Source organism: Salvelinus sp. IW2-2015, unplaced genomic scaffold, assembly GCF_002910315.2.
Source record: "Salvelinus sp. IW2-2015 unplaced genomic scaffold, ASM291031v2 Un_scaffold2191, whole genome shotgun sequence".
NCBI lineage: Eukaryota > Metazoa > Chordata > Actinopteri > Salmoniformes > Salmonidae > Salvelinus > Salvelinus sp. IW2-2015.
The window spans coordinates 267,377-294,159 of record NW_019943521.1 but is presented as its reverse complement, the minus strand read 5'-3'; the positions used below and the strand labels follow the sequence as shown (position 1 = coordinate 294,159).

At 43.7% G+C, this 26,783-nt stretch overlaps 1 protein-coding gene across 1 annotated transcript; it reads left to right on the top strand.

Annotated features, from left to right (window-relative positions):
- The first annotated feature begins 1,137 nt into the window (after positions 1 to 1,137).
- LOC112073228 (uncharacterized) lies at positions 1,138 to 22,953 on the top strand. The gene is made up of 18 exons (XM_070440077.1): positions 1,138 to 1,836; positions 2,429 to 2,512; positions 11,974 to 12,207; positions 12,288 to 12,447; positions 12,821 to 13,344; positions 13,584 to 13,697; positions 13,995 to 14,087; positions 14,233 to 14,304; positions 17,912 to 17,998; positions 18,298 to 18,458; positions 18,574 to 18,703; positions 19,452 to 19,464; positions 19,791 to 19,869; positions 19,976 to 20,084; positions 20,176 to 20,284; positions 20,817 to 20,921; positions 21,007 to 21,030; positions 22,216 to 22,953. The coding sequence occupies exons 1-18, from the start codon at positions 1,246 to 1,248 to the stop codon at positions 22,326 to 22,328; spliced, it is 2,802 nt and encodes a 933-aa protein (XP_070296178.1). The 5' UTR covers positions 1,138 to 1,245; the 3' UTR covers positions 22,329 to 22,953.
- Positions 22,954 to 26,783: the final 3,830 nt, after the last annotated feature.

Genomic DNA, 26,783 nt, shown 5'->3' with positions numbered 1-26,783 from the left:
ACAAGACATTTGTGGAGTGGTTGAAAAAAGGGTTTTAATGACTCCAACCTAAGTGTATGTAAACTTTCGACTTCAACTGTATCTACCTCAATTACCTTGTACCCCTGCACATCGACTCGGTACTGATACCCCTTGAATATAGTCAAGTTATCATTACTTATTGTGTACTATCATTACCTTTATTATTAAGTGTTTACTTTCTATTATTTCTCAATTTTTGTTCTCTCTGCATTGTTGGGAGGGCCCCTGAGTAAGTATTTCACTGCTAGTCCACACCTGTTGTTTATGAAGCATAAATGCATTATTTAACTTAGTATGACTTTGTCTGTGGACTGCATTCTGTCTGCATCTGTCGTGTGTGGTGTTGTGTGTGGGTGTGTGGTGTGTGTGTGTGTTGTGTGGTGTGTGTGTGGTGTGTGTGTGTGTGTGTGTGTGTGTGTGTGTTGTGTTGTGGTGTGTGTGTGTGGGGTGGGTGTGCGTGCGTGTGTGTGTGTCTGTGAGACTGCATCTTGGTTGGCTGTTAGTGGGATGGTGGTCTTGTGGTCTGTGGTTGCATGAGATATCACTACATACCAGCTCCCTGAGCCATCACTGTAGAAGATGACAGGCATAAAGATGTAGCAAAGGAGTTATACCTTATCCACATGCCCCCCCACAACCACACACAACACACCTTTCTCTTGTTCCCGCCACCGACGACCATTTTTCTTGTTCCCCCACACACACAGACACATTTTCTCTTGTTCCCCCCCCAACACACACACACACACAACACCACAGACACATTTTCTCTTGTTTCCCCCACAACACAGACACCTTCTTCTTTCCCGCCACACACAGCACTCTTTCTCTTGTTCCCCCACACACCAGACACATTTTCTCTGTGTTCCCCCCCACCACGACACCTTTTCCTTGTACCCCCCACACCACAGACACTTTCTCGTTGTCCCCCCAACGCACAGACACCTTTTCTCTTTACCCCCACACACACAGACACATTTTCTCTTGTTCCCCGCCACACACACAGACACATTTTCTCTTGTTCCCCGCCACACACACAGACACATTTTCTCTTGTTTCTTTCTCTCTCTCCCTCCCTCTGTCTCCTCCCTCTGTTTCTTTAACTCCACCCTCTAGCATAACCAGGAAGACCCTCCCCCTCCCACAAACTCTCTTCTGAGGAAACGAAACTGATCTGAGTCTCTCTGTCGTCTGTCTGTGTGAGAGTGAACAACAACAGTCTAAATGGCTCAGCAGGGAGTTCTGCTGGACCAGGACCAGTTCTGTTGTTCTGTCTGTCTGGAACTACTGAAGGAGCCGGTGGCTATTCCCTGTGGACACAGTTACTGTAGAAGCTGTATTGAGGGCTACTGGGATCAGGATGATCAGGGCATCTACAGCTGTCCTCAGTGCAATCAGACCTTCACTCCAAGGCCTACTCTGGGGRAAAATAACATGTTGGCTGAGGTGGTGGAGACACTGAAGAAGACAGGACTCCAGGCTGCTCCCCCTGCTCTGTGCAATGCTGGACCTGGAGATGTGGCGTGTGATTTCTGCACTGGGACCAGAARGCAGAAAGCCCTCATGTCCTGTCTGGTGTGTCTGGTGTCTTACTGTGAGACTCACCTCCAGCCTCACTATGATCTTCCTGTACTAAAGAAACACAAGCTGGTCAAAGCCACCGCACAACTACAGGAGAAGATCTGCTCTCATCATGACCAACTGCTGGAGGTTTACTGTCGTACCGATCAACAATGCATCTGTTATCAATGTATGATGGATGAACATAAAGGCCATGATACAGTGTCAGCTGCAGCAGAGAGGACTGAGAAACAGGTTAGACCAGAACAACTTGTTGGTAACTCTCTGATAAACAGAAATAAATACAAATAAAGACAAAGTAGGAAGGTTGGTTTAATAGGAGAGAGAAATAAACATAGTTATTCAAATGACATCTATCCACAGCAGAAGAATTATGAATACGGGTGGCAGGTAGCCTACTGGTTAATAGCGTTGAAAGGTTGCTGGTTTGAATCTCCAAGCCGACTAGGTGAAAAATCTGTCAGTGCGCCTTTGAGCGAAGCACTTGACCCTAATTGCTCATCTAAGTCACTCTGGATATGAGCATTTTCTAAAGTAAAAAAACATCATTCTGAATGAGCTTTCATGAGCCCAATGTTCAGTCTCTCTGATTTGTGTTGTGTACTGTAAAAACTATAAACATTCAACTGTGTAGTAACTGTTTGCTAAGTGATTGACAGGTTATGTAGGTGAGAAAATAGGTTTAGATGGCTGGCCTTTTTTAACAAACAACATAGATCATAGTTTTCCAAAGGGACTTTCTCCAGATTCATCTCTATCCTGTTAGTTACTGTGACTTATTGGACACATAAAACTTGGTAGCTCAATAAAGAGTGTTTCTCCACAGAGTCAGCTGGGGATGAGTCAGCAGAATGTCCAGGAGAGAGAGAAGGTGCTGAAGGAGATCCAACAGGCTGTGGAGTTTCTTAAGGTGACTATTATTATTGACCAGAAGAGACGCACCATTTCACTTCCCTCCTCGAGTCAACCAGTTAAAGAGAGTGCGAGAGAGAGAGAGAGTTCTGAGTTTTAAATCATCTTTATTGGGTCTGGGAACCCACAACACAATAAAAACTCATACAAAACCATATTTACACATCAATTAAAAACACAACACCAAATCCTCCTCCACAGTAACTAAACACAACAGACTCTGAATACACCATATACTCATAAACAGATCAATATTGTTAACCAGTTTGTAATAGACAAACTCAACCCTCAGTCTCGCTGCCAACATTCCCTCCAGCATTCCCACCACATCCACAGACCCCTGTCCCCGAATACTGTTCTTTTGGGTCTTCCATATTGCTAATTTAGCTGCCCCTAACACAAAATTAAGCAAAATAACTACACCCTTTCGACTAAACCTGTACTTTAGCCCAAATATAAACAGTTGGGAAGAGAAAACCTCTCCCAAAGCTGAGAACCAAGAAGGGATCAGGTCAATCATCCCAACCAACTGTAAAGGGACACTGTAAAAACAGATGTGCCAGAGTTTCAGACTCAGCACAGAATGGACACCCTTCCCCAACTGTCGGATCCAGGTGTACCAGAGGCATATTGGTGGCTTTGGCTCAATTTATGTTTTTATTTTTTATTTAACCTTTATTTAACCAGGAAGGGCTCATTGAGATTTCAAATCTCTTATTCAAGAGCGTCCTGGCCAAGATAGGCAGCACCAAGTCATTACAAAAATTACAGACAAACAACATGAAAAACTACAAGTAATCTAGTAAAAACCATTGAATTCACAAGAGTATAACAATATCAAAAACAGCAAATTAAAAACATTGACAGGTCAGGGAATCAGCCTCAAAATCCTTCATCAGTGATTTAAAAACACCAATCGGGACAAGTTCTTCCAGTTTAAAAGTATTTTGTAAGGTGTTCCAAGACGATGGCGCAGAGTACATAAAAGCCCTTTTACCAAATCCAGTTCGGACATTTGGAACAGTTAGCAGGATAAAGTCCAGCGAACGAAGAGAGTACCCACCACAATTCTGAACAATAAAAATGCCCAAATAAAAAGGTAGTAAACCCAAAATGGCTTTGTAAATAAAAGTATACCAGTGACTGAGCCTACGAGTGACTAGAGAAGGCCAGCCTACCCTGGTATACAAAGTGCAGTGGTGCGTAAGGGTTTTGCAGTTTAAAATAAATCTCAAAGTGCGATGGTAAAGAGTGTCAATTGATCTCAAACACTGAGCGGAAGCATTCATATATAAAATATCCCCATATTCTAGTAAAGGCATAAATGTAGCTGATACTAGCCTCCTTCTGGCTTCAAAAGAAAAACAGGCCTTATTCCTAAAATAAAATCCCAATTTCAGCTTCAATTTTTTTGTAAGTTGTTGAATATGCAATTTAAAAGAGAGGCCATCATCAATTAGAATTCCAAGATATTTATATGAGGTTACAACCTCAATCTCCTTGCCCTGACAGGTAGTAATAGGTGAAAGGTTCAGAGGTCAGACAGACAATTTAACAGACATAAGCCCATCAAATTGAGTGCACTGAGTTCTATCAGACAGATAGTTAGCAAACCATGCAACTGCATGCTCCGAAAGACCTACACTCAACAATCTCTGCCTTAGTATAGCATGATCAACTGTATCAAAAGCCAGTTGCCAATGGTATTATCCTCCATTGGAGGTCAGCTGTCAGTTTGTATGAGGCAGTTTGTATAAAGACCGCCAACAACCTTTTGGGGATGCACCTGTACCCAACACGGCAGGTAGCCTAGTGGTGAGAGTGTTGGACTTGTAACCGAAAGGTTGCAAGATCAAATCCCTGAGCTGACAAGGTAAAAATCTGTTGCTCTGAACAAGGCAGTTAACCCGCTGTTCCTAGGCCATCATTGAAAATAAGAATTTGGGTATTATCTCTGCCCCACTCTTGCCCCCCTGGTAACTGTGGAGCGGACCCCAACTGAAGCCTCCCTGGTAACTGTGGAGCGGACCCTATCTGAAGCTGACCTGCCCACAGCGATTCACTCTTTTCCCAATTGACTCTAGCTGAGGAGGCCCCCTCATACACCTTTAAAGCGTTTGAGAGAACCTTAACATCCTCAACCCCTGTAATAAAAACTGTCACATCATCTGCATATGCAGACAGTGCTATCGTGGGACCCTTCATTACACCTGGCACAGAGGAACTAGTAAGCCTCGCTCTTAAAAAACAAAGCATTGGTTCAATTTCCAGACAATATAACTGCCCTGAAATTGGGAATCCCTGCCTGATGCCCCTTTGGACGGGGATGGGGCAACTCAAACCACCCCCCACCTTCACCATACACGAGGCCCCAGCATACAGTAAACTCATCCAAGACAAAAAAACATCCCCAAACCCAAAGGTTTTCATTGTCTTGAACAAGTACTGGTGGTCCACACGATCAAAAGCCTTCTCCTGATCCAAAGAAAGTAAACCCACATTTACATCAGACAGTTTACAAATGTCTAAAACATCTCTTATCAGAAACAAGTTGTCAACAACAGAGCGGTCAGGTACACAGTAGGACTGGTCCTTGTGGACCAACAGGCCCAGATACTCTTTCAACCTGTTTGAGAGACATCTAGATACAATTTTATATTCTGCGCACAGCAATGCAACAGGTCGCCAATTTTTTATAAGAGCCAAATCCCCCTTTTTTAGCAACAATGAAAGCACCGCACGTTGACAGGATACAGGAAGAGAACCCTCATGAAAAGATCCACACACCACTTCATAAAAATCCTCCCCAATAGACCCCCAAAAGTGCTTATAGAACTCAGATGGTAAACCATCGATGCCAGGGGCTCGGCCTGATGAGAGCTGCATAACTGCTGTTGACAGCTCATGCAGAGTAAAGTCAGAGTCCAAAGCAACTCTCTGCTCTGGTCCCAATTGAGAAAGACCGTATAACAACTGTTCAGTACACAGAGAGTCACAATCCTCCGCCTTATAGAGGGCAGAGTAGAAATCCACGGCATGTTGGCGCATTTCACTGTCATCCGTAGTCATCTTCCCATCAGGGAGACGAAGGCAGACCATCTGTTTACGTTGCAATGTCGACTGTCCTAGGTTAGGAGCATCCATATCCTTGAGGGTAGCAAAACAAGACCTAATCAAGGCACCCTTCACTCTTTCATGTAAAAACGACCTCAGTTCATGTCTCTTGTCCTGTAAGTTCATAACTAGTCCGGGGTCATTCTGTGTGAGCAACTTCAATTCAATAAATTTGATGTCCTGTTCAAGGGCCCTGATAGTCTCTTTAACTTCAATACGAGACAGGGCAGTATACTGTTGACAAAACAATCAATCGTATTTGGGCCTTCCCAACCTCCCACCATTGTCTCAAGGACTCAAAATTCACTTTTGTAACCCTCCATTTTTCCCAAAACAACAAAACCTTTCACAAAACATGACATCATGTAACAACTTAACAATAAAATACCAATAAGGTGATGACCTTTGTGGACAGGACAAGTGATATCAACAGTAACAATATGGTGATCAGAGAAACCCACAGGAGTAATATCACACCTTCCAACCCTACTAGAGTAGTGCTCAGATACATACAACCTGTCTAACCTTCCAACCCTACTAAGAGGTAGTGCCCCTTCAGATACATAACAACCTGTCTAACCTTCCAACCCTACTAGAGTAGTGCTCAGATACATACAACCTGTCTAACCTTTCCAACCCTACTAGAGTAGTGCTCAGATACATACAACCTGTCTAACTTCCAACCTACTAGAGTAGTGCTCAGATACATACAACCGTGTCTAACCTTCCAACCCTATACTAGAGTAGTGCTCAGATACATACACTGTCAACCTTCCAACCCTACCTAGAGTAGTGCTCAGATACAGTACAACTGTCAAACTTCCAACCCTACTAGAGTAGTGGCTCAGAATACATACAACCTGTTAACCTTCCAACCCTACTAGAGTAGTGCTCAGATACAACAACCTGTCTAACCCTTCCAACCCTACTACAGTAGTGCTCAGATACAGACAACCTGTCTAACCTTCCAACCCTACTAGCAGTAGTGGCTCAGATACAGACAACCTGTCTAACCTTCCAACCCTACTACAGTAGTGCCTCAGATACATACAACCTGTCTAACCTTCCAACCTACTAGAAGTAGTGCTCAGATACATACAACCTGTCCTAACCTTCAACCCTACTAGAGTAGTGCTCAGATACATACAACCTGTCTAACCTTCCAACCCTACTAGAAGTAGTGCTCAGATACATACAACCTGTCTAACTCTTCCAACCCTACTAGAGTAGTGCTCAGATACATACAACCTGTCTACCTTCCAACCCTACTAGAGTAGCTGCTCAGATACATACAACTGTCTAACCTTCCACCCTACTAGAGTAGTGCTCAGATACATACAACCTGTCTACTTCCCCCTACTAGAGTAGTGCTCAGATACATACAACACTGTCTAACCTTCAACCCTACTAGAGTAGTGCTCAGATACATACAACCTGTCTAACCTTCCAACCCTACTAGAGTAGTGCTCAGATACATACAACCTGTCTAACCTTCCAACCCTACTACAGTAGTGCTCAGATACATACAAACCTGTCTAACCTTCCAACCCTACTAGAGTAGTGCTCAGATACATACAACCTGTCTAACCTTCCAACCCTACTAGAGTAGTGCTCAGATACATACAACCTGTCTAACCTTCCAACCCTACTAGAGTAGTGCCCAGATACATACAACCTGTCTAACTCCAACCCTACTAGAGTAGTGCTCAGATACATACAACCTGTCTAACTTCCAACCTACTAAGTAGTGCTCAGATACATACAACCGTCTAACCTTCCAACCCTACTAACGTAGTGCTCAGATACATACAACCTGTCTAACCTTCCAACCTACTAGAGTAGTGATCAGAATACATACAACCTGTCTAACCTTCCAACCCTACTAGAGTAGTGATCAGATACATACAACCTGTCTAACCTTCCAACCCATACTAGAGTAGTTGCAGATACATACAACCTGTCTAACCTTCCAACCTACTAGAGTAGTGCTCAAGATACATACCAAACCTGTCTAACCTTCCAACCTACTAGAGTAGTGCTCACAGTAACATAAACACCTGTCTAACTCTTCCCAACCCTACTAGAGTAGTGCTCAGATACATACAACCTGTCTAACCTTCCAACCTAACTACAGAGTAAGTTGCTAGATACATACAACCTGTCTAACCTTCCAACCCTACTAAGTAGTGTCAGATACATACAACCTGTCTAACCTTCCAACCCTACTAGAGTAGTGCTCAGATACATACACCTGTCTAACCTTCCAATCCGCTAAATACGCAGTATGTGCTAAACAGTATGACACTACAACCTGTATACCTTCCAACCCTTACTAGAGTTAGTGGATCGGATTATACAGTTACAACCTTGTCTAAAACCTGTGCAACTGAACACGACCTGCATTAACTTTCAGCCATGTTTACTGCCTAACTTTTGCATTCCTTACTCTCCACACATCAGAAAGCTCAAACTCAGTTAATAGACCAGACAGACAAGTTGCTGACCGCAGGTGAGGTTCTTCAGCAGTGTGATCCACTGTACAGTTCCAGTCCCCCACTAAAACCATACACCCCTCTTGGTCACACTGTCTTAAGGTTTCCTTTATTTTATCAAATACAGCAATACACTCTGTACCCTCATTAGGAGCATAAACATAAAAATAAAACAAATATTTAAAAAACATAACATCCGCCTTGACCAATAAAACCCGACCCATGACAATCTCTGTTGTAGACATCACAGTCACCCCTAAGCCTGAGGAAAACAAGATTGCCACCCCAGCACTGAAATTAGTACCATGACTGAGTATATCCCACCACATACCCCAGTCAACCTCATTAGCCTCATCACTATGTATCTCCTGTAGAAAAACTATATTAAGCCTTTTCTGTTTTATTACTTCTAATACCCAAGCCCTCTTATTCCTGTCCCTTCCCCCATTAATATTGACAGAACCTACGCTTAGTACCTCCATATAAAAAAGAGAAAGGAAAAGCAGAAGAAACCACAGAGAAACCAAAGAGGAATAATGAGGCATAATCATCATCATTGTTTTAATTTTCTCTTAAAACCTCACTAGGGTATGTGAGATGGTAGCGTCCCACCTCGTCAACAGCCAGTGAAAGTGCAGGGCGCCAAATTCAAAACAACAGAAATCCCATAATTAAAATTCTTCAAACATATAAGTATTCTACACCATTTTAAAGATACACTTGTTATAAATCCAGCCACAGTGTCCAATTTCAAAAAGGCTTTACGACGAAAGCACACCAAATGATTATGTTAGGTCACAGAAAAACACAGCCATTTTTCCAGCCAAAGAGAGGAGTCACAAAAAGCTGAAATAGAGATCAAATGAATCACTAACCTTTGATAATCAGATGACACTCATAGGACTTCACGTTACACAATACATGTATGTTTTGTTCGGTAAAGTACATATTTATATCCAAAAATCTTAGTTTACATTGGCGCGTTATGTTCAGTAGTTCCAAAACATCCGGTGATTTTGCAGAGAGCCACATCAATTTACAGAAATACTCAGAATAACATGCTAAAAAGATACAACTGTTATGCATGGATTTTAGATCCACTTCTCCTTAATGCCAAGCTGTGTCAGATTTTAAAAAACTTCACGGAAAAAGCACACCATGCAACTAATCTGAGTACAGCGCTCAGTGCCCAAAACAACCGCAAACAGATATCCGCCATGTTGTGTAGTCAACAGAAGTCAGAAATAGCGTTATAAATATTCACTTACCTTTGATGACCTTCATCAGAATGCACTCCCAGGCAATCCCAGTTCCACAATAAATGTTTGTTTTTTGTTCGATAATGTCCATCATTTATGTCCAAATACCTCCTTTTTGTTAGCGCGTTTAGCCCAGTAATCAAAATTCATGAGGCGCGATCACTAGGTGCAGACGAAAAGTCAAAAAGTTCCGTTACAGTCCGTAGAAACATGTCAAACGATGTATAGAATCAATCTTTAGGATGTTTTTAAATTAAATCTCAATAATGTTCCAACCGGAGAATTCCTTTGTCTTCAGAAATGCAATGGAACGCAAGATAACTATCACGTGAACGCGCATGGTCAGCTCGTGGCTCTGCTGGCAGACCTGATCTGGACTCAATCCCCTCTCATTCGCCCCCTCCTTCACAGTAGAAGCATTAAACATGGTTCTAAAGACTGTTGACATCTAGTGGAAGCCTTAGGAAGTGCAATATGACCCCATAGACACTGTGTATTCGATAGGCAAAGAGAAACCTCAGATTTCCCACTTCCTGGTTGGATTTTTTCTCAGGTTTTTGCCTGCCATATGAGTTATGTTATACTCACAGACATCATTAAAACAGTTTTAGAAACTTTAGAGTGTTTTCTATCCAAATCTACTAATTATATGCATATTCTAGCTTTTATGGCTGAGTAGCAGGCAGTTTAATTTGGGCACGCTTTCCATCCAAAATTCCCAATGCTGCCCCCTACCCTAGAGACCTGACCACATTTCCCACTACCTTTTGCTGCTGTGACAGCAGTAACAAATTTCCTTCTTCTCACTCAGCTGGTCTAACCCCACCATCTTCTGTAACATCACAGCTGACCTCACAAACTTATCAACATCAAAAAAATCTGGCAATTTGACAGATTTCCCAAAAGTCTGATCCAGGAACCCATTTACCTCCTCTAGACTGTAAATTGAGTCTTCATCAGCTGCTATCATATCAGGAGAGATATCCATATCCTTCTCCTGATCCTCCTCAGCTGAGGCCACAGACCCCTGACTCCCCTCTACCACATCCCTCTCAACACTCCCCACTTGCACCCCATCACTCGTACCAGGCATCTCCTCCACTACCTGGGAGACTAGCCCCACCTGAACCCCCTCCTGTACCCCATTACTCATAGTGGGCATCTCCTCCACTACCTGGGAGACTAGCCCCACCTGAACCCCCTCCCCTACTCCATTACTCATAGTGGGCATCTCCTCCACTACCTGGGAGATTAGCTCCATATGAACCACCTCCTGTACTCCATTACTCATAGTGGGCATCTCCTCCACTACCTGGGAGATTAGCTCCACATGAACCCCCTCCTGTACTCCATTACTCATAGTGGGCATCTCCTCCACTACCTGGGAGATTAGCTCCACATGAACCCCCTCCTGTACCACAGCACTCGTACTGGGCAACTCCTCACCAGTCTGAGGAAATAGCTCTTCAGATCTGTCCTTACCTTCTACAACAATATTTTTCTGCTGCATAACATTTCCCTCTGGTACAAGTTGCAACTCCGTGCCCTCAACACGGACAACTTATTCCTCAGCAACAGGTGCTTGTGGCTGCTCAACCACTGTCGGCCCACCTCTCCCTACATCAGTGGGCCCAGGCGTTACGAAGACCACCTGCGCCCCTCCCTCTGTCTTCTCCCTTTTCGGGCAAGCATGTCGCTTATGGCCAACATCCCCACACTCAAAACACCGTTGACTACCCGTACTAGCATAAGCCATATACAGTCTGTTGTCATACTTGACTTTAAACGATAACTCCAAAGTCTGTTCCGGTGAGTCCAAAAACATAAACACCTGTCGCCGAAACGACATAACCTGTTTCAACGCCGGGTGTTTGCAACCCAACGGAACAACCTTAATTGAAATTGCAAACTTCCCAAACCGCAATTACTCGCGCTCCAATAGCTCATTGGGAATAAACGGAGGTACATTTGAAATAGTTACCCTTGTTGACGGAGAAAAAAGCGGTGTAACTTGAATAAACATTCCTTTAAGAAGTACGCCATGCTCAACCATACGATCAACAAGACGTTCTTCTTTAAGAAAAACCACCACCGCTTTATTCATCTGTGACGCATAAGCAACATTCTCATATCCTACGGCGACCAGAAACTCCTCCACAGTAACAGTAGCTTCAGTAACACACCTAAAGCCGTGCCGCAGTGACAGGGACGGCGTCCCTATGTGGGTCGCCATCCCCGCCAAAGCCAGGGTAATTTCGACACGAAAAACAATATACTTAATTCTACCACAACAACTAAATAGAAATAATGATAACCTTAATCATGCAGAGGAAAAAAGAAAAATGATACCACCAAGAAAAGGAAACGTAAAAGAAAAACCAGGATATCTAACGCTACACAGCACTCACTCATACAATTCCCAGCATGCACCAAACACTCCCAGCATGCAGAGAGAGAGAGAGACAGAAAGAGAGAGAGCAGCCGCTCTCCAGTCCCACTGTCCGAGTCCCACTGTAGGGAACAGGCTGTCTGGGTTCCCAGTTTGAGTGGAAATATACTTTTTGACAAGGAGCCTCCTCTCTCTCTCCTAACAGCGTTCTGCAAATGCAGCAGTGGATGACAGTGAGAGTATCTTTACTGAGCTGATCCGCTCCATGGAGGAAAGGCGCTCTGAGGTGAAGGAGCTGATCAGAGCCCAGGAGAAGGCTGAAGTGAGTCGAGCTGAAGGACTACTGGAGCAACTGGAACAGGAGATAGTTGAGCTGAGGAGGAGAGATGCTGAGCTGGAGCAACTCTCACACACAGAGGATCACATCCATTTCCTTCAGGTGACTATACTGCCTTGTTAGGCCTATACATGATATGAATATGAAGTTACAGTGATGTAAATCTCTCTCTCTCTGTCCAGAGTTATCAATCTCTCTCAAGTCCCAGTGTATCTTCAGACTTGCCCAGCATCATTGTCTGTCCTCTTCAGTACTTTGGAGATATGAATAAGTCAGTGTCTGAGCTGAGAGTGAAAGTAGAAGACCTCCTTAAAGGAGAATGGACCAAGATCTCCACWACAGGTGGGTTGGAAATACTAAATCTGCGAGKTATACAGGTGGCCCAAATCTGATCTTTTGCCCAATKATTTGTCTTTTGACCAATCAGATCAGATCGTTTGCCAATAATTGTGCAAAAGATCAGAATTGGGCTGCCTGTGTTAATGAAGCCCTTTATTTAAATACAAAATCTCTTACCTTTCTTAACTATTGAATTAACTATTTCTATCATRTTACCGCTGCTCAYGAACCAAATTTCCCTYTGGTGACAATTAAAGTTKGATGGATTGATTATAATAACATCAACTTATTCTTATTGAAGGTCCTACAGCTATCAAATACAGCATCAAATTGTCMTCCTGTGTCCTCCTGTCTCTCTGTCTCTCTCTGGGGATAGCAGGTCATAACAACCACAGCTCCCAGATGAAAGCTGCTCTGCAGCAAGACGACCCCATGGAGGACAAGGACAGGGGTCAGGAGGTCAAACGCCGCCCAAGCAGCGAGTTCCCTGTTGGAAACTTGGTCGATGTTGACAACACTCTGGTCGCCAAATCACTGCATGGAGACAGTGAGAGAGAAAGGGATGAGGAAAGGGAGAAAAAGAGGGGTAGAGGTAGGGATAGAGGGTGGGAAAGAGAGAGGGATCGAGGAAGGGAAAGCGACAGGGATGGAGCGAGCAAAGGAGAGAGGAATGGAGGAAGGGAAAGAGAGAGGGATGGAGGAAGGGAAAGAGAGATGGAGGGGGCGAGGGAAAGATCGAGGGATAGAGGGTGGGAAAGCGAGAGGGATGGAACGAGAGGAGTGAGGGATGAGGAGGAGAAGAGGTCGTGCTGCTCTCTCTCTGAGCTGAAGAAAGTCCCTCAGTGTCACGTGGAGCTGGAGCCGCTGTCCTTCAGCAGAACTAACAACGTTCTCATAGATGTAAGACTCTCTGGCATCGCTCTGTCTGGTCAGAATAACTGTGGTGTCTTTCTTTGTTTGTGATTATGGAGAGAATGAGGAGGAGGAGGTAGAGTGAGATAGTTAAAACAGTCTAGCTCAATGAAAAATATCGTTTTTAAAGCGACAGAGTGAACTGGATCTTTACACCAGAAAATGTATGTTGAAATCATTGCTGTCTCTCACAGATCATTCATGTCTCTGTCTACCTCCCTATTCAGGTGAATGAGTTCCACCATAAAAGCACATTAAAACCTCATTCTGGACATCATGTGTGGCACAGTGACTTTGTTAAGATGCCCTGCTCACCAGAAAGCCTCATCAAGAATGGATGGGTGTGTTCATTGATTCATTCATTTACTGTTTAATTTATACATTATTTGTCGATTGATTGGCTTATTGAATGTTTGGTTGATTGGTTAATTGATTGATTGGTTTGTTGGCTGAATTATTGATTTGTTAGTTGGTTGAGTGGTAAGGTAGTTGATTGGTTAGTTGGTTGATTGGTCAGTTGCTTGAATGGTTAGTTGGTTGATTGGTAAGGTAGTTGATTGGTTAGTTGGTTGATTGGTCAGTTGCTTGATTGGTTAGTTGGTTGATTGGTTAGTTGGTTGATTGATTGACTTTCCCAGGTAACCAGCTCTGAGCGAAGTCGGTGGGACGTGGTCTCTAAACAGCTGGAGAGTCTGGCCAAGAAGACCACTGCATCAGTGGGTGACGTAGAGGTACGACACACACACACACCTCCATTATCCTAACATTTCCTAACATGCCTCATGTTAACCTGGGTTTGGGGWAACAGTTAAGGTAGGGGTTAGCATGTTTGACCAGTACTGTTTAACTATGATCTACATGTTTCTCTCCACTTAGAAAGCCATAAAGAAATACAACCCAAAGTATGAAGATCAATGGTCCTTTGATGCCCTGCATACCTTTGTTCAGGTCAGTTACCACTTCATTGTGAATTAACTCTCTCTAATGGTGTTGTTATGTAAATTAAGCAATAAGGCATGAGAACCTGGGAGGCCCGACACGGAGCAGAGGGCCGGGGAAACAGCCCTTAGGAGGGTGTTATTCCTAATAATTCCCGGGTTCGAGGGCCTTATTGCTTTTGTAAAACGCTTACCAACAAAGACGAATGACATGTTTTCATTGAAAAAGTTATTTTAATAAGTAAATTAGTTTTATTTCATTTTTCCACCAGACATTATAGTCCAGGCAAAATCCAGTTTTTAGTTCTGAGATTCTGAAGTTGCTAACCAAACAAGCTGGTCGTCCAATCCAAATGTTCTAAGCAAAAAGGTTCCCATGAAGGCTAGCTACTTCTCCTTTGCTAGCTAACCAACTAAGGCCGAGATTCAATCAGATATTTTGGCGGTGTCAGAGGTGGAACTGGGTTGAAGCCATCAAATTGGTGAGCAACTGCTCTTTGTCACGATCGTCTTGCGGTGAGAGATTGGACCAAGGCGCAGCGTGTGAAAAATACATCTTCTTTTATTAGAAGAGAGAAAACCACGAAACGAACACTATACACAAACTAACAAAATAACAAACAGACGACCGTGAAGCTATATAGAAAAATAGTGCTGACACAAACACTACACATAGACAATTACCCACAAATGCATGATGCCTATGACTGCCTTAAATATGGCTCCCAATCAGAGACAAATGAAAGACATCTGTCTCTGATTGAGAACCACTCAGGCAACCATAGACATACCTAGAAACATTCACTCAACCATAGACATACCTAGAAACATTCACTCAACACAAACTCATACACTAAACCCAACACCCCCTTTACCATATAACCACCCAAAACGACAAAACACAAACATTCCCCATGTCACACCCTGACCTAACTAAAATAATAAAGAAAACAAAGAATACTAAGGCCAGGGCGTGACACTCTTGTGGTCATTGTCACACCCATCTTACTCGCATTCAGAACGAGAAAGTGTAGTCTGTATAGAAACAATTACGCTCAAACTGAAAAATCATTCAACAAAATGTTTTGGATTTCTATTATCCTAATTGAGGTGTAGATTACATCTCACATATTCCAGTGTTCCAACTTGTAAACAAGGCTGCATGGGATTGCAACCTGATCTCAGTGTATTTCGTATTATTCTGTAGGTAAAACCAAGACACTCCATTTAGTATGATATGTTACGTTTCGTATGGTATGTATTAATTTGTGGATGTCCTTCACCCATTTTGTATCAAATCAAATTTTATTTGTCACATGCGCCAAATACAACAGGTGTAAACCGTAAAATGCTTACTTACAAGCCCTTAACAAATAATGCAGTTTCAAGAAAAATAAGGGTTAAGAAAATATTGACTAAATAAACAAAAGTAAAAAAATAAAAGTGCACCAATAAAATTTAAATAACGAGGCTATATACAGGGAGTACCGGTCCCGAGTCAATGTGCGGGGGTACAAGTTAGTCGAGGTAATTGAGGTAATATGTACATGTAGGTAGGGGTAAAGTGACTATGCAAACAGCGAGTAGCAGCAGCGTAAAAAGGGGGGGATCAATGCAAATAGTCCGGGTAGACATTTGATTAGTTGTTATGCAGTCTTATGGCTTTGGGGTGGAAGCTGCTAAGAAGCCTTTTGGTCCGAGACTTGGCGCCCAGTACCGCTTGCCATGCGGTAGCTGAGAGAACAGTCTATGACTTGGGTGGCTGGAGTCTTTGACAATTTTTAGGGCCTTCCTCTGACACCGCCTGGTATGGAGGTCCTGGATGGCAGGAAGCTTTACCCAGGTGATGTACTGGGCCATACGCACTACCCTCTGTAGCGCCTTGCAGTTGGAGGACGAGCAGTTGCCATACCAGGTGGTGATGCAACCAGTCAGGATGCTCTCGATGGTGCAGCTCTAGAACTTTTTGAGGATCTGAGGGCCCATGCCAAATCTTTTCAGTCTCCTGAGGGGGAATAAGTGTTGTCGTACCCTCTTCACGACTGTCGTGGTGTGTATGGACCATGATAGTTTGTTGGTGATGTAGACATCAAGGAACTTGAAGCTCTCACCCTGCTCCACTACAGCCCCGTCGATGAGAATGGGGACATGCTCGGCCCTCATTTTCCTGCAGTCCACGATCATCTCTTTTGTCTTGATCACGTTGTGGGAGAGGTTGTTGTCCTGGCACCACATGGCCAGGTCTCTGACCTACTCCTTATAGGCTGTCTCATCATTGTCGTGATTAGGCCTACCACCGTTGTGTCTTCGGCAAACTTAATGATGGTGTTGGAGTTGTGCTTGGCCACGCAGTCATGGGTGAACAGGGAGCACAGGAGGGGACTGAGCATGCACCCCTGAGGGGCCCCCGGGTTGAGGATCAGAGGGGCAGATGTGTTGTTGCCTACTCTTACCACCTGGGGGCGGCCCGTCAGGAAGTCCAGGATCAAGTTGCAGAGCGAGGTGTTAAGTCCCAGGGTCCTTAGCTTAGTGATGAGCTTTGAGGGCACTATGGTTTTGAACACTGAGCTGTAGTCAATGAATACTAATATAATACTGTATGTTACAAATTACAATTCGTATTAAATTTGACGAATTCTCTAAACGTACAATATGTTATGAATTTTCTAAACATATGATATGTTACGAATTCTAGCTAGGTGGCTAGGTGTTGTTAGCTAGCTCGCTAACGTTAGCTAGGCTAGGGGTTAGGGTTAAGTTTAGGAGTTAGGTGAAGGGTTAGCTAAAGTGCTAAAGTTGTCCGTGATAAGATTTGAACTCGCAACCTTTGGGTTGCTAGACGTTCTCATTATACGCACACCCAACCACCCTGACCAACCACCCTACTTTCTTTTTTGTAACATAACATTTCATACTAAATGGTTGACTCCAATTTACATACAGAATAATACGAAATGCTCTTCACTTAATGCGACTTCATGCAGCCATTGTCAGTGTCCTTTTTAGGTATAATGCCAGAAACCACTTGTACATTAGACAGCGCTAACGCAGTTCCACCTCCGACACTGTCAAAATAACCATTATGCGGATGTCGGCTAAAGTGGATCTGATTGAATAGAGTGCTAAAGCTAACACACAATCACATCAAGCAGCTGAAATGACAGCCAACTATGTCCATTTTCATTTGTTTTACATTTCTATTGGCAGTTATTTTGATATATCCATTATAATGATGCTGATAAATGAGTTGGCCTGGCTCAGAGAAGCTGAGTCGTCATGTTCATTCTCTCTATGACACAGTGGAGATCGCTAAAAGATACTACTTTGTTGCACAAGTTGGAGAGGCAGGCAGCAAGGTTAAGACAAACCACAGCTGTTGCAAACAAAATGCTAGCCTAGTAGCATGGGACAATAATGTCTTGACACTTTTTTCCATGGGAGATTAAGTTTATAAATTGCCTGGCTGGGCTGTGGGACAGTGGATGCACATTGATATTTCAAATGGAACAGGCATTACTCGGGGATTGGGGTGAATAACTCCCTGCAATCAACAAATCAGCATCCAGGACCAAAACAACCCCGTTACAATGATATATTCTCCTTTCCCTCTCCTCTAGAAAGCACCTAAAGAAGAGAACTACTACACGTCTGTTTTTCCTAAGATAGCAGAGCTGGCCTCCAACCTGCCTCACGATATCAAGAAGGTAACAACATAGGAACTGAATGATGTACTATGGTACAGAGGTAGTGTACTATGTAGGGTACAGAGGTAGTGTACTATGTAGGGCACAGAGATAGTGTACTATGTAGGGTACAGAGGTAGTGTACTATGTAGGTTACAGATTGTAGAGGTACTGGATGTGTGTTCTCTAGTCTGTTAAATGTGTGTGTGTGTGTGTGTGTGTGTGTGTGTGTGTGTGTGTGTGTGTGTGTGTGTGTGTGTGTGTGTGTGTTGTTGTGTGTGTGTGTGTGTGTGTGTGTGTGTGTGTGTGTGTGTGTGTAGGCTATCCCTCTACTCCAGAAGGGCCAGACTCAGTCCATCACGTTGTCCCAGAGTCAGATAGCTTGTCTGCTGGCCAACGCCTTCTACTGCACCTTCCCCCACCGCAACTCCCCCAACCCCAGAGCAGAGTACCATAACTACCCCACCATCAACTTTAACAGGTCAGAACACACACAACAAACTCCACTGAGGACCCACACACATAGAGACAAACATGAAGTATTCCAACTTCAACAGATGATAACATGTGACCACTCTATCTCTCTGTGTTGTCAGTCTGTTTGAAAAGTGGTCTGAGAGGAAGAGAGAGAAGCTGAGAGCCCTCCTTCATTACTTCCACACTGTCACAGACCCAGGTACGTTACTACCACACACTACTATAGTCACTATAATGACTGGAATACAAGTAGTGTAGTGTACTGTAGGGTACAGAATGAGTGTATTATGTAGGTTACAGGAACCTATTAAGACAGTCTGATGAGTGTCGATGAGGAATACCCTCTGATAATAGTTGCTGTGGGAACCAGGTTTACCTGTCTGAACTTGACCCTTGTTGTTGCCATGACAGCAACCAGGCCCGTGGACTGGTGACCTTTGAGAGGCGCTACATCAGAGACATGCCCAACTGGAGGAGGTACACACACACACACACACACACACACACACACACACACACACACCCCACACACACACACACCACACACCACACACACACACACACACACACAACACACACACACACACACACACACACATACAGACACAGACAGAGACAGACACACACACACAGACACACACACAGACACAGACAGACACACACACACACACACACACACACACACACACACACATACAGACACAGACAGACACAGACACACACACACAGACACACACACAGACACAGACAGACACACACACACACACACACACAGACACACAGACGAACTAATATGTTCCCCTTGTCTTTCTCTGTGTGTCAGGTTGTAGGAGACTGTTCCTAAACTCCACGTCTCCTCAGTAGGCTTCATAGAGGAACAGGGAGCAGGATGTTACAGGTTGGTGACATCTACTGGCTGTGTGTGTAACACTGTATAAGTGTGTGTTTGTGAATTTGTGACTGTGTAATGCTAAGTGTGTGTGTGGGTGTGTTGCAGGTGGACTTTGCCTGTAACATGATAGGAGTGGAGTGTTGGGCTCAGGTCTGGTTCAGGAGGAGATTCTGTTCCTGATGAACCCTGAACTCATCATATCTCGACTCTTCACTGAGAAACTAGGAGACAATGAGTGTCTCTCATCACAGGTGTGTGTTGTGTGTGTGGTGTTGTGTGTTGTGTGTGTGTGTGTGTGTTGTGTGTGTGTGTGTGTGTGTGTGTGTGTGTGTGTGTTGTGTGTGTGTGTGTGTGTGTGTGTTGTGTGTGTGTGTGTTGTGTGATCACAGGTTATATCATCTCTCCTCCCTTTCCCTCCGTCACATTTTCTCTCTCTCTCTGTAGGTTCTCAACAGTTCAGTCAGTACAGTGGCTACAGTGACACTTTTAAGTGGGTAGGGCCTCACAGAGACGACTTTGAGAGGTGAACACACACTCACTCACACACACACACTCACACACACTCACTCACACACACTCACACACACACTCACACACTAAAGTCCCTGATGCTCTGCCTGTGTTTGCAGGGATGATGTGCAGAGGCTACACAGGCAGATTGTGGCCATGGATGCTCTCCACTTCAGACACCAGAGAGAACAGTACAACATGAAACAGGTCACCAGGGAACTCAACAAGGTGAGAGACAACCCTCCTCTCCTGTAGGGGCCAGATTACAGCTGATTAGTAGAATCTGATGTCGGTGGTCTCCTGTAATATCCTCCCTCAGGCGTATTGTGGCTTTAAGGCAGATGACAACACTTACCCAGACTTCCTTCCTGACATCGCCACGGGCAACTGGGGCTGCGGAGCCTTCAATGGAGACCCCAAACTTAAAGGTACCCCTAACTGTTAACCCCTTACTCAAAGGTCCCCTAACTGTTAACCTCTTACTCAAAGGTACCCCTAACTGTTAACCCTTACTCAAAGGTACCCCTAACTGTTAACCCCAAACTTAAAGGTACCCCTAACTGTTAACCCCTTACTCAAAGGTAGCCCTAACCGTTAACCCCTACTCAAAGGTACCCTAACTGTTAACCCTTACTCAAAGGTAGCCCTAACTGTTAACCCCTTACTCAAAGGTACCCTAACTGTTAACCCCTTCTCAAAGGTACCCCTAACTGTTAACCCCTACTCAAAGGTACCCCTAACGTTAACCCCTTACTCAAAGGTACCCTAACTGTTAACCCCTTACTCAAAGGTACCCCTAACTGTTAACCGCTAACCCTTGACCCTTAAGTTAAAGGTACCCCTAACTGTTAACCTGGCTCCTAACCCCCCAAACAATAACTCAACTCTACTCACAGAGACTCACTCTGAAAATTCACACAAAATGACTCTGTGATCTGATTGGTTGTTTTTCCCTCCCAGCTCTGATCCAGCTGATGGCTGCAGCCAGGGCCAAGAGGGACGTGGCCTTCTTCACATTCAAGAACTTCAGCTTGGAGAGAGAGCTGCAGAACATGCACCACCACTGTCACACACAGAACTACAGGGGTGAGTTAGTACACACAGAACTACAGTGGGTGAGTTAGTTACACACAGAACTACAGTGGGTGAGTTATTACACACAGAACTACAGTGGGTGAGTTAGGACACACAGAACTACAGTGGGTGGAGTTAGTACACACAGACTACAGTGGGTGAGTTAGTACACACAGAACTACAGTGGGTGAGTTAGTACACACAGAACTACAGTGGGTGAGTTAGTACACACAGAACTACAGTGGGTGAGTTAGTACACACAGACTACAGTGGGTGAGTTAGTACACACAGAACTACAGTGGGTGAGTTAGTACACACAGAACTACATGGGTGAGTTAGTACACACAGAACGTACAGTGGGTGAGTTAGTACACACAGAACTATGGTGGGTGAGTTAGTACAACAGAGCTACGGTGGTGAGTTAGTACACACAGAACTATGGTGGGTGAGTTAGTACACACAGACTACAGTGGGTGAGTTAGTACACACAGACTACAGGGGTGAGTTAGTACACACAGACTACAGTGGGTGAGTTGTACACACAGAACTACAGTGGGTGAGTTAGTACACACAGAACTATGGTGGGTGAGTTAGTACAAACAGAGCTACGGTGAGTGAGTTAGTTACACACAGACTACAGTGGGTGAGTTAGTACACACAGAAACTATGGTGGGTGAGTTAGTACACACAGACTACAGTGGGTGAGTTAGTACACCACAGACTACAGTGGGTGAGTTAGTACACACAGAACTACAGTGGGTGAGGTTAGTGACACACAGAACTACAGTGGGTGAGTTAGTACACACAGAAACTATGGTGGGTGAGTTAGTACACACAGACTACAGTGGGTGAGTTAGTACACACAGACTACAGTGGGTGAGTTAGTACACACAAGACTACAGTGGGTGAGTTAGTACACACAGAACTATGGTGGGTGAGTTAGTACACACAGACTACAGTGGGTGAGTTAGTACACACAGAGCTACAGTGGGTGAGTTAGTACACACAGAACTACAGTGGTGAGTAGCACACACAGAACTACAGTGGTGAGTGTACACACAGAAACTACAGTCGGCGTGAGTTAGTACACACAGAACTACAGTGAGGTAGTAGTACAACACAGAACTACAGGGTTGAGTAACTATAGTAAATATTAGACTGCAGGAGGTGGAAACCCTGACTTGAAAGTCCTCCTTTCCCCTCACTGATGTTAAGTCAAACCTCATATCATCCTAGTGGCCGTGTAAATCAAGTTTGATTGATTTATTCCTCTCCCCTGTCTCAGGTGAGCTGTATGAGTTGCTGGATGACTACTGTGCTGTGATACGATCGGCTCACACACATGTGGACCTGTTTGATTGGATCAGGAATACCCTGAAACACATGAGTCAGCCTTGAGGACACATCTCCATACTTTAAAGGAGCTTCCTTTCCTTGTCTCCCTTCCTTTTTTCACATTATTGAGATGCACCCCAGAGATAGAGTGGCTCTATGAATGATATGTAATGGTTGATTATGAATGTGCTTGTCTTTTCAATAGTTAAACTTTTCCCAAATCAAACTGATATATTCGTAACGACTGCATACTGAACTATTTAGAAAACTACTAAATGTGATGATAAAACGAAGCTAATGAAATGATGTCAGCACAATCAGGGGTCCTGCTTTTTGATTTCTCCCTTGATGATAGCCAACAACTTAACCAAACACTGGAAACTATGCACATCACAGGAGGTTGGTGGCACCTTAATTTGGGAGAACGGGCTCGTGGTAATGGCTAGAGAGGAATCAGTGGATTGGTATCAAATACATCAAACATATGGTTTCTATGTGTTTGATGGCATTCCAATTTCTCCTTTCCGGCCATTATTATGAGCAGTTCTCCTCTGCTGTGATTCACATGAAGTGTACTGTAAAATACTCTAGAATTATTATTATTTTTAAATGATTAATAAATTCCTCTTTATAATCCAGTAATAAATTCCTCTTTATAATCCAGTAATAAATTCCTCTTTATAATCCAGTTTTTATTTTGTGGCTGTTTTTAGCACCATAGCTTTTTTGAGCAGTGTGACTGTACACTTAAAACAAGGACTTGTTGTAAGTCCATGTGGGCCACCATCTTTATGCACCTCTACTATTGTCACTCTAACGGTGTAACCAAGAACAGATTGTTTAACCAATCAGCATTATGATGACCACCTGACCCATACAGAGTGTGTCTGGAAATGATGACTGTACCGTTAGCTTTGGCTGAGACAGACAGACGCTAGGCTGGCTGTTGTGTTTAGTTCTGTTGCAGAACCCTTATTCTGTACTATAACCCCATTTTCACTACACATTTTCAGAGGCATATACCTGTATATAATATAGTACAGTACATATACACATTTACATAATCTGCCACTAAACTAGGCTGTTGTTGATCAACCCGATTTTCAGCTATTGGAACATTTAGTGACATGAGTAGATTTTTTTTAAGGAGATGGCTGTATAGGAGCAAAAGCAGGGAGATAAAGTAGAGTTTATTTAAGGAGATGGCCGGGGATAGGGCAAAAGCACGAGAATAAAGTGAGAATTTATTTAAGGAGATGGCTGGATAGGAGCCAAAAGCAGGGAGATAAAGTAGAATTTATTTAAGGAGAATGGCCGGATAGGAGGGCAAACCAGGGAGATAAAGTAGAATTTATTTAAGGGGATGGCCGGATAGGAGCACAAAAGCAGCGGAGATTAAAGTAGAGAGTTTATTTAAGGAGATGGCCGGATAGTAGCAAAAGCAGGGAGATAAAGTAGAGTTTATTTAAGGAGATGGCGCGATAGGAGCAAAAGCAGGGAGATAAAGTAGAATTTATTTAAGGAGATGCCGGGGATAGGAGCAAAACAGGGAGATAAAGTAGAATTTATTTAAGGAGATGGCCGGATAGAGCAAAAGCAGGGAGATAAAGTAGAGTTTATTTAAGGAGATGGCCGGATAGGAGCAAAAGCAGGGAGATAAAGTAGAGTTTATTTAAGGAGAACGGAATTCTGAACTCCTTTTGTATTTGTTATGTATTATTTATGACATACACAGGCCCCATGCTGGGATTGAATAGAGATCTCCACCCCATTACTGGTACTGGGCTCACTAGAGTGGTAGACTGTTCACCATGACCAGGTAAGAGACCAATGTTAAATCAGTCCAGTCAGGTAAAAGGCTTAACTGAATAAACAACAGAGACAACACATGAATATGAAAGTATTAAAATAGTTTAGCGGATGGCCTCGTCTGTGAAGCGTTACCCCCAGAGCCAGATGCTGGCTTGGCAAGTAGCCCTTTGGTGGGCAGCTGGCATGGAAACCCCCCATCCCGCTGAGTGAGAGGTTCCGATTACGGAACTTCAGCTGGTGGCGGTGGGTGGGGAGGTGGTGGGTCGACGGTAACACTTGCTGCAAGACAGCGAGAGATAGAACAGGGGTAAATACATCACAAGATGTATGCCCGTTGTTGAGAGGAGAGCAAGCTGATCATCGTACAGGGATTCCCAGGTTATTTAGCAAGAGTGGTGAGGTTCTATTATTCTTTTACATTTATATTTTCTTTATTCACTTTTTCCCCAAACAATTACAAACATACATATACGAACCACAACATACAGACGCACACAAACATCGAATACACCCCAACGGCCCACCCACATGTTCATAGCCCTATCTCCAGTGCCTTCATTATTGTTCTCCACATGGCCTCAAATTACACCATTTTGTTTTTCTCTGTTGTCCATGCACTTTTAATATTTAAATAATAAATAATTAGATTTTATCATTGTGTTAATGATGGCAGATTGATTAATTTCCAGGTGTTAAGAATACATTTCTTCAAGATGAATTATTCTGCTGTGCTCTTTGATTATAGGGTAAAGGGGATTGACATTCCGCACGTGGCTAATTGATAGTAAAGGAGGATGAGTGACATGATGCTGTTGACGAGAACATTTGTAAACCTCACAGATATAAATTCCTGCTGTGCCCATGATAAAGGATGTGATGTGAATTATGTTGTAGCCTACTACTGAATCAAAGTAGAATGTGAGGATAATCATTCAGATCAGCCTTACTGATTACACTTACGTTAACTACATTAGTAGACTACATCTGTAATAGTTGATGAATATCTTAAAAGTATAGTTCACACAAAAAATCCCAATTTCCACATTTTTTCTACTTAACGTTCAACTACCATTTATTTGATAAATGTATCTTGATTACACTGCCCGTCATACTATCTCTCTGTAATAGGTTCACCATGGGGAGAGAAGGCCTGCTATTAATCTTCTTCCTGTTGCTTCCACTGGCCTTGGTCTGGGCAGACCCCCCAACCCTCAACTCAATCAGTGATCTCAGTAATATTGAGTTTGGCCACCTCTTCCCACATCACGGCCTACACCTGCTCTACTTCATCGCCCACAACCCAGTCGTGGATAACAATGCTGCCCTCGTACCAATGTTCATACCAGACAGGGGAGACTGGGGCTTCCATTTCTACAGTAACTTTGAAAGGGTGTTTCCACCGCTGCAAGATCAAAACCAACATTACAGGCTTACTATGCTGTTTTTCATGGTTCGGGCTAGGCCCTTCTAGATGATTCTGTGCTTCCAACTTTGTGGCAGCAATATGGGGAAGGCCCTTTCCTGTTTCAGCATGACAATGCCACCATACACAAAGCGAGGTCCATACAGAAATGGTTTGTCGAGGTCGGTGTGGAAGAACTTGACTGGCCTACACATAGCCCTAACCTCAACCCCATCAAACACCATTGGGTTGAATTGGAACGCTGACTGCGAGTAATCATCCAACATCAGTGCCCAACCTCACTAATGCTTTTGTGGCTGAATGGAAGCAAGTCCCTTCAGCAATGTTCCAACATCTAGTGGAAAGCCTTTCCAGAAGAGGGGAGACCATTATTGCAGCAAAGGGGGGACCAACTCCATATTAACGCCCATGATTTTGGAATGAGATGTTTGACATGCAGGTGTCCACATACTTTTGGTCATGTAGTATATATGTCTACCATGTCCATCCGACCTGGGACCCAGGCTCGATTCTTTCTGAATAAATTATTACGAACCTTCTGCAAAGACAATTCCCCTGGGAACACTGAAAGAGAACCATGTTATTTTTCATTTCTTGTCAGTGAGTTCAAACCTCAAATCTACACAGAACTAGTCAGCTTGTAGTAGTACAGATGTAGGATTTTAATTTGATAACTCTTTTGCTGCCAAGACTTGATTTGCCTTAACCAAAAATGTATCAACCCCTACAAAAATGTCCATTAATTATAATCCACATGAAATTTCAATTTGAAATTTTCCTGGAAAATTTCTAATTATTTTCCTGCATACCAAAACTTGCTCGAGTTCTGTTGTTCTGTCTGTCTGGAACTACTGAAGGAGCCGGTGGCTATTCCCTGTGGACACAGTTACTGTAGAAGCTGTATTGAGGGCTACTGGGATCAGGACGATCAGGGCATCTACACCTGTCCTCAGTAAAATCAGACCTTCACTCCAAGGTCTACTCTGAGGAAAAATAACATGTTGGCTGAGGTGGTGGAGACATTGAAGAAGACAGGACTCCAGGCTGCTCCCCCTGCTCTGTGCTATGCTGGACCTGGAGATGTGGCGTGTGATTTCTGCACTGTCACCAGAAAGCAGAAAGCCCTCATGTCCTGTCTGGTGTGTCTGGTGTCTTACTGTGAGACTCACCTCCAGCCTCACTATGATCTTCCTGTACTAAAGAAACACAAGCTGGTCAAAGCCACCGCACAACTACAGGAGAAGATCTGCTCTCATCATGACCAACTGCTGGAGGTTTACTGT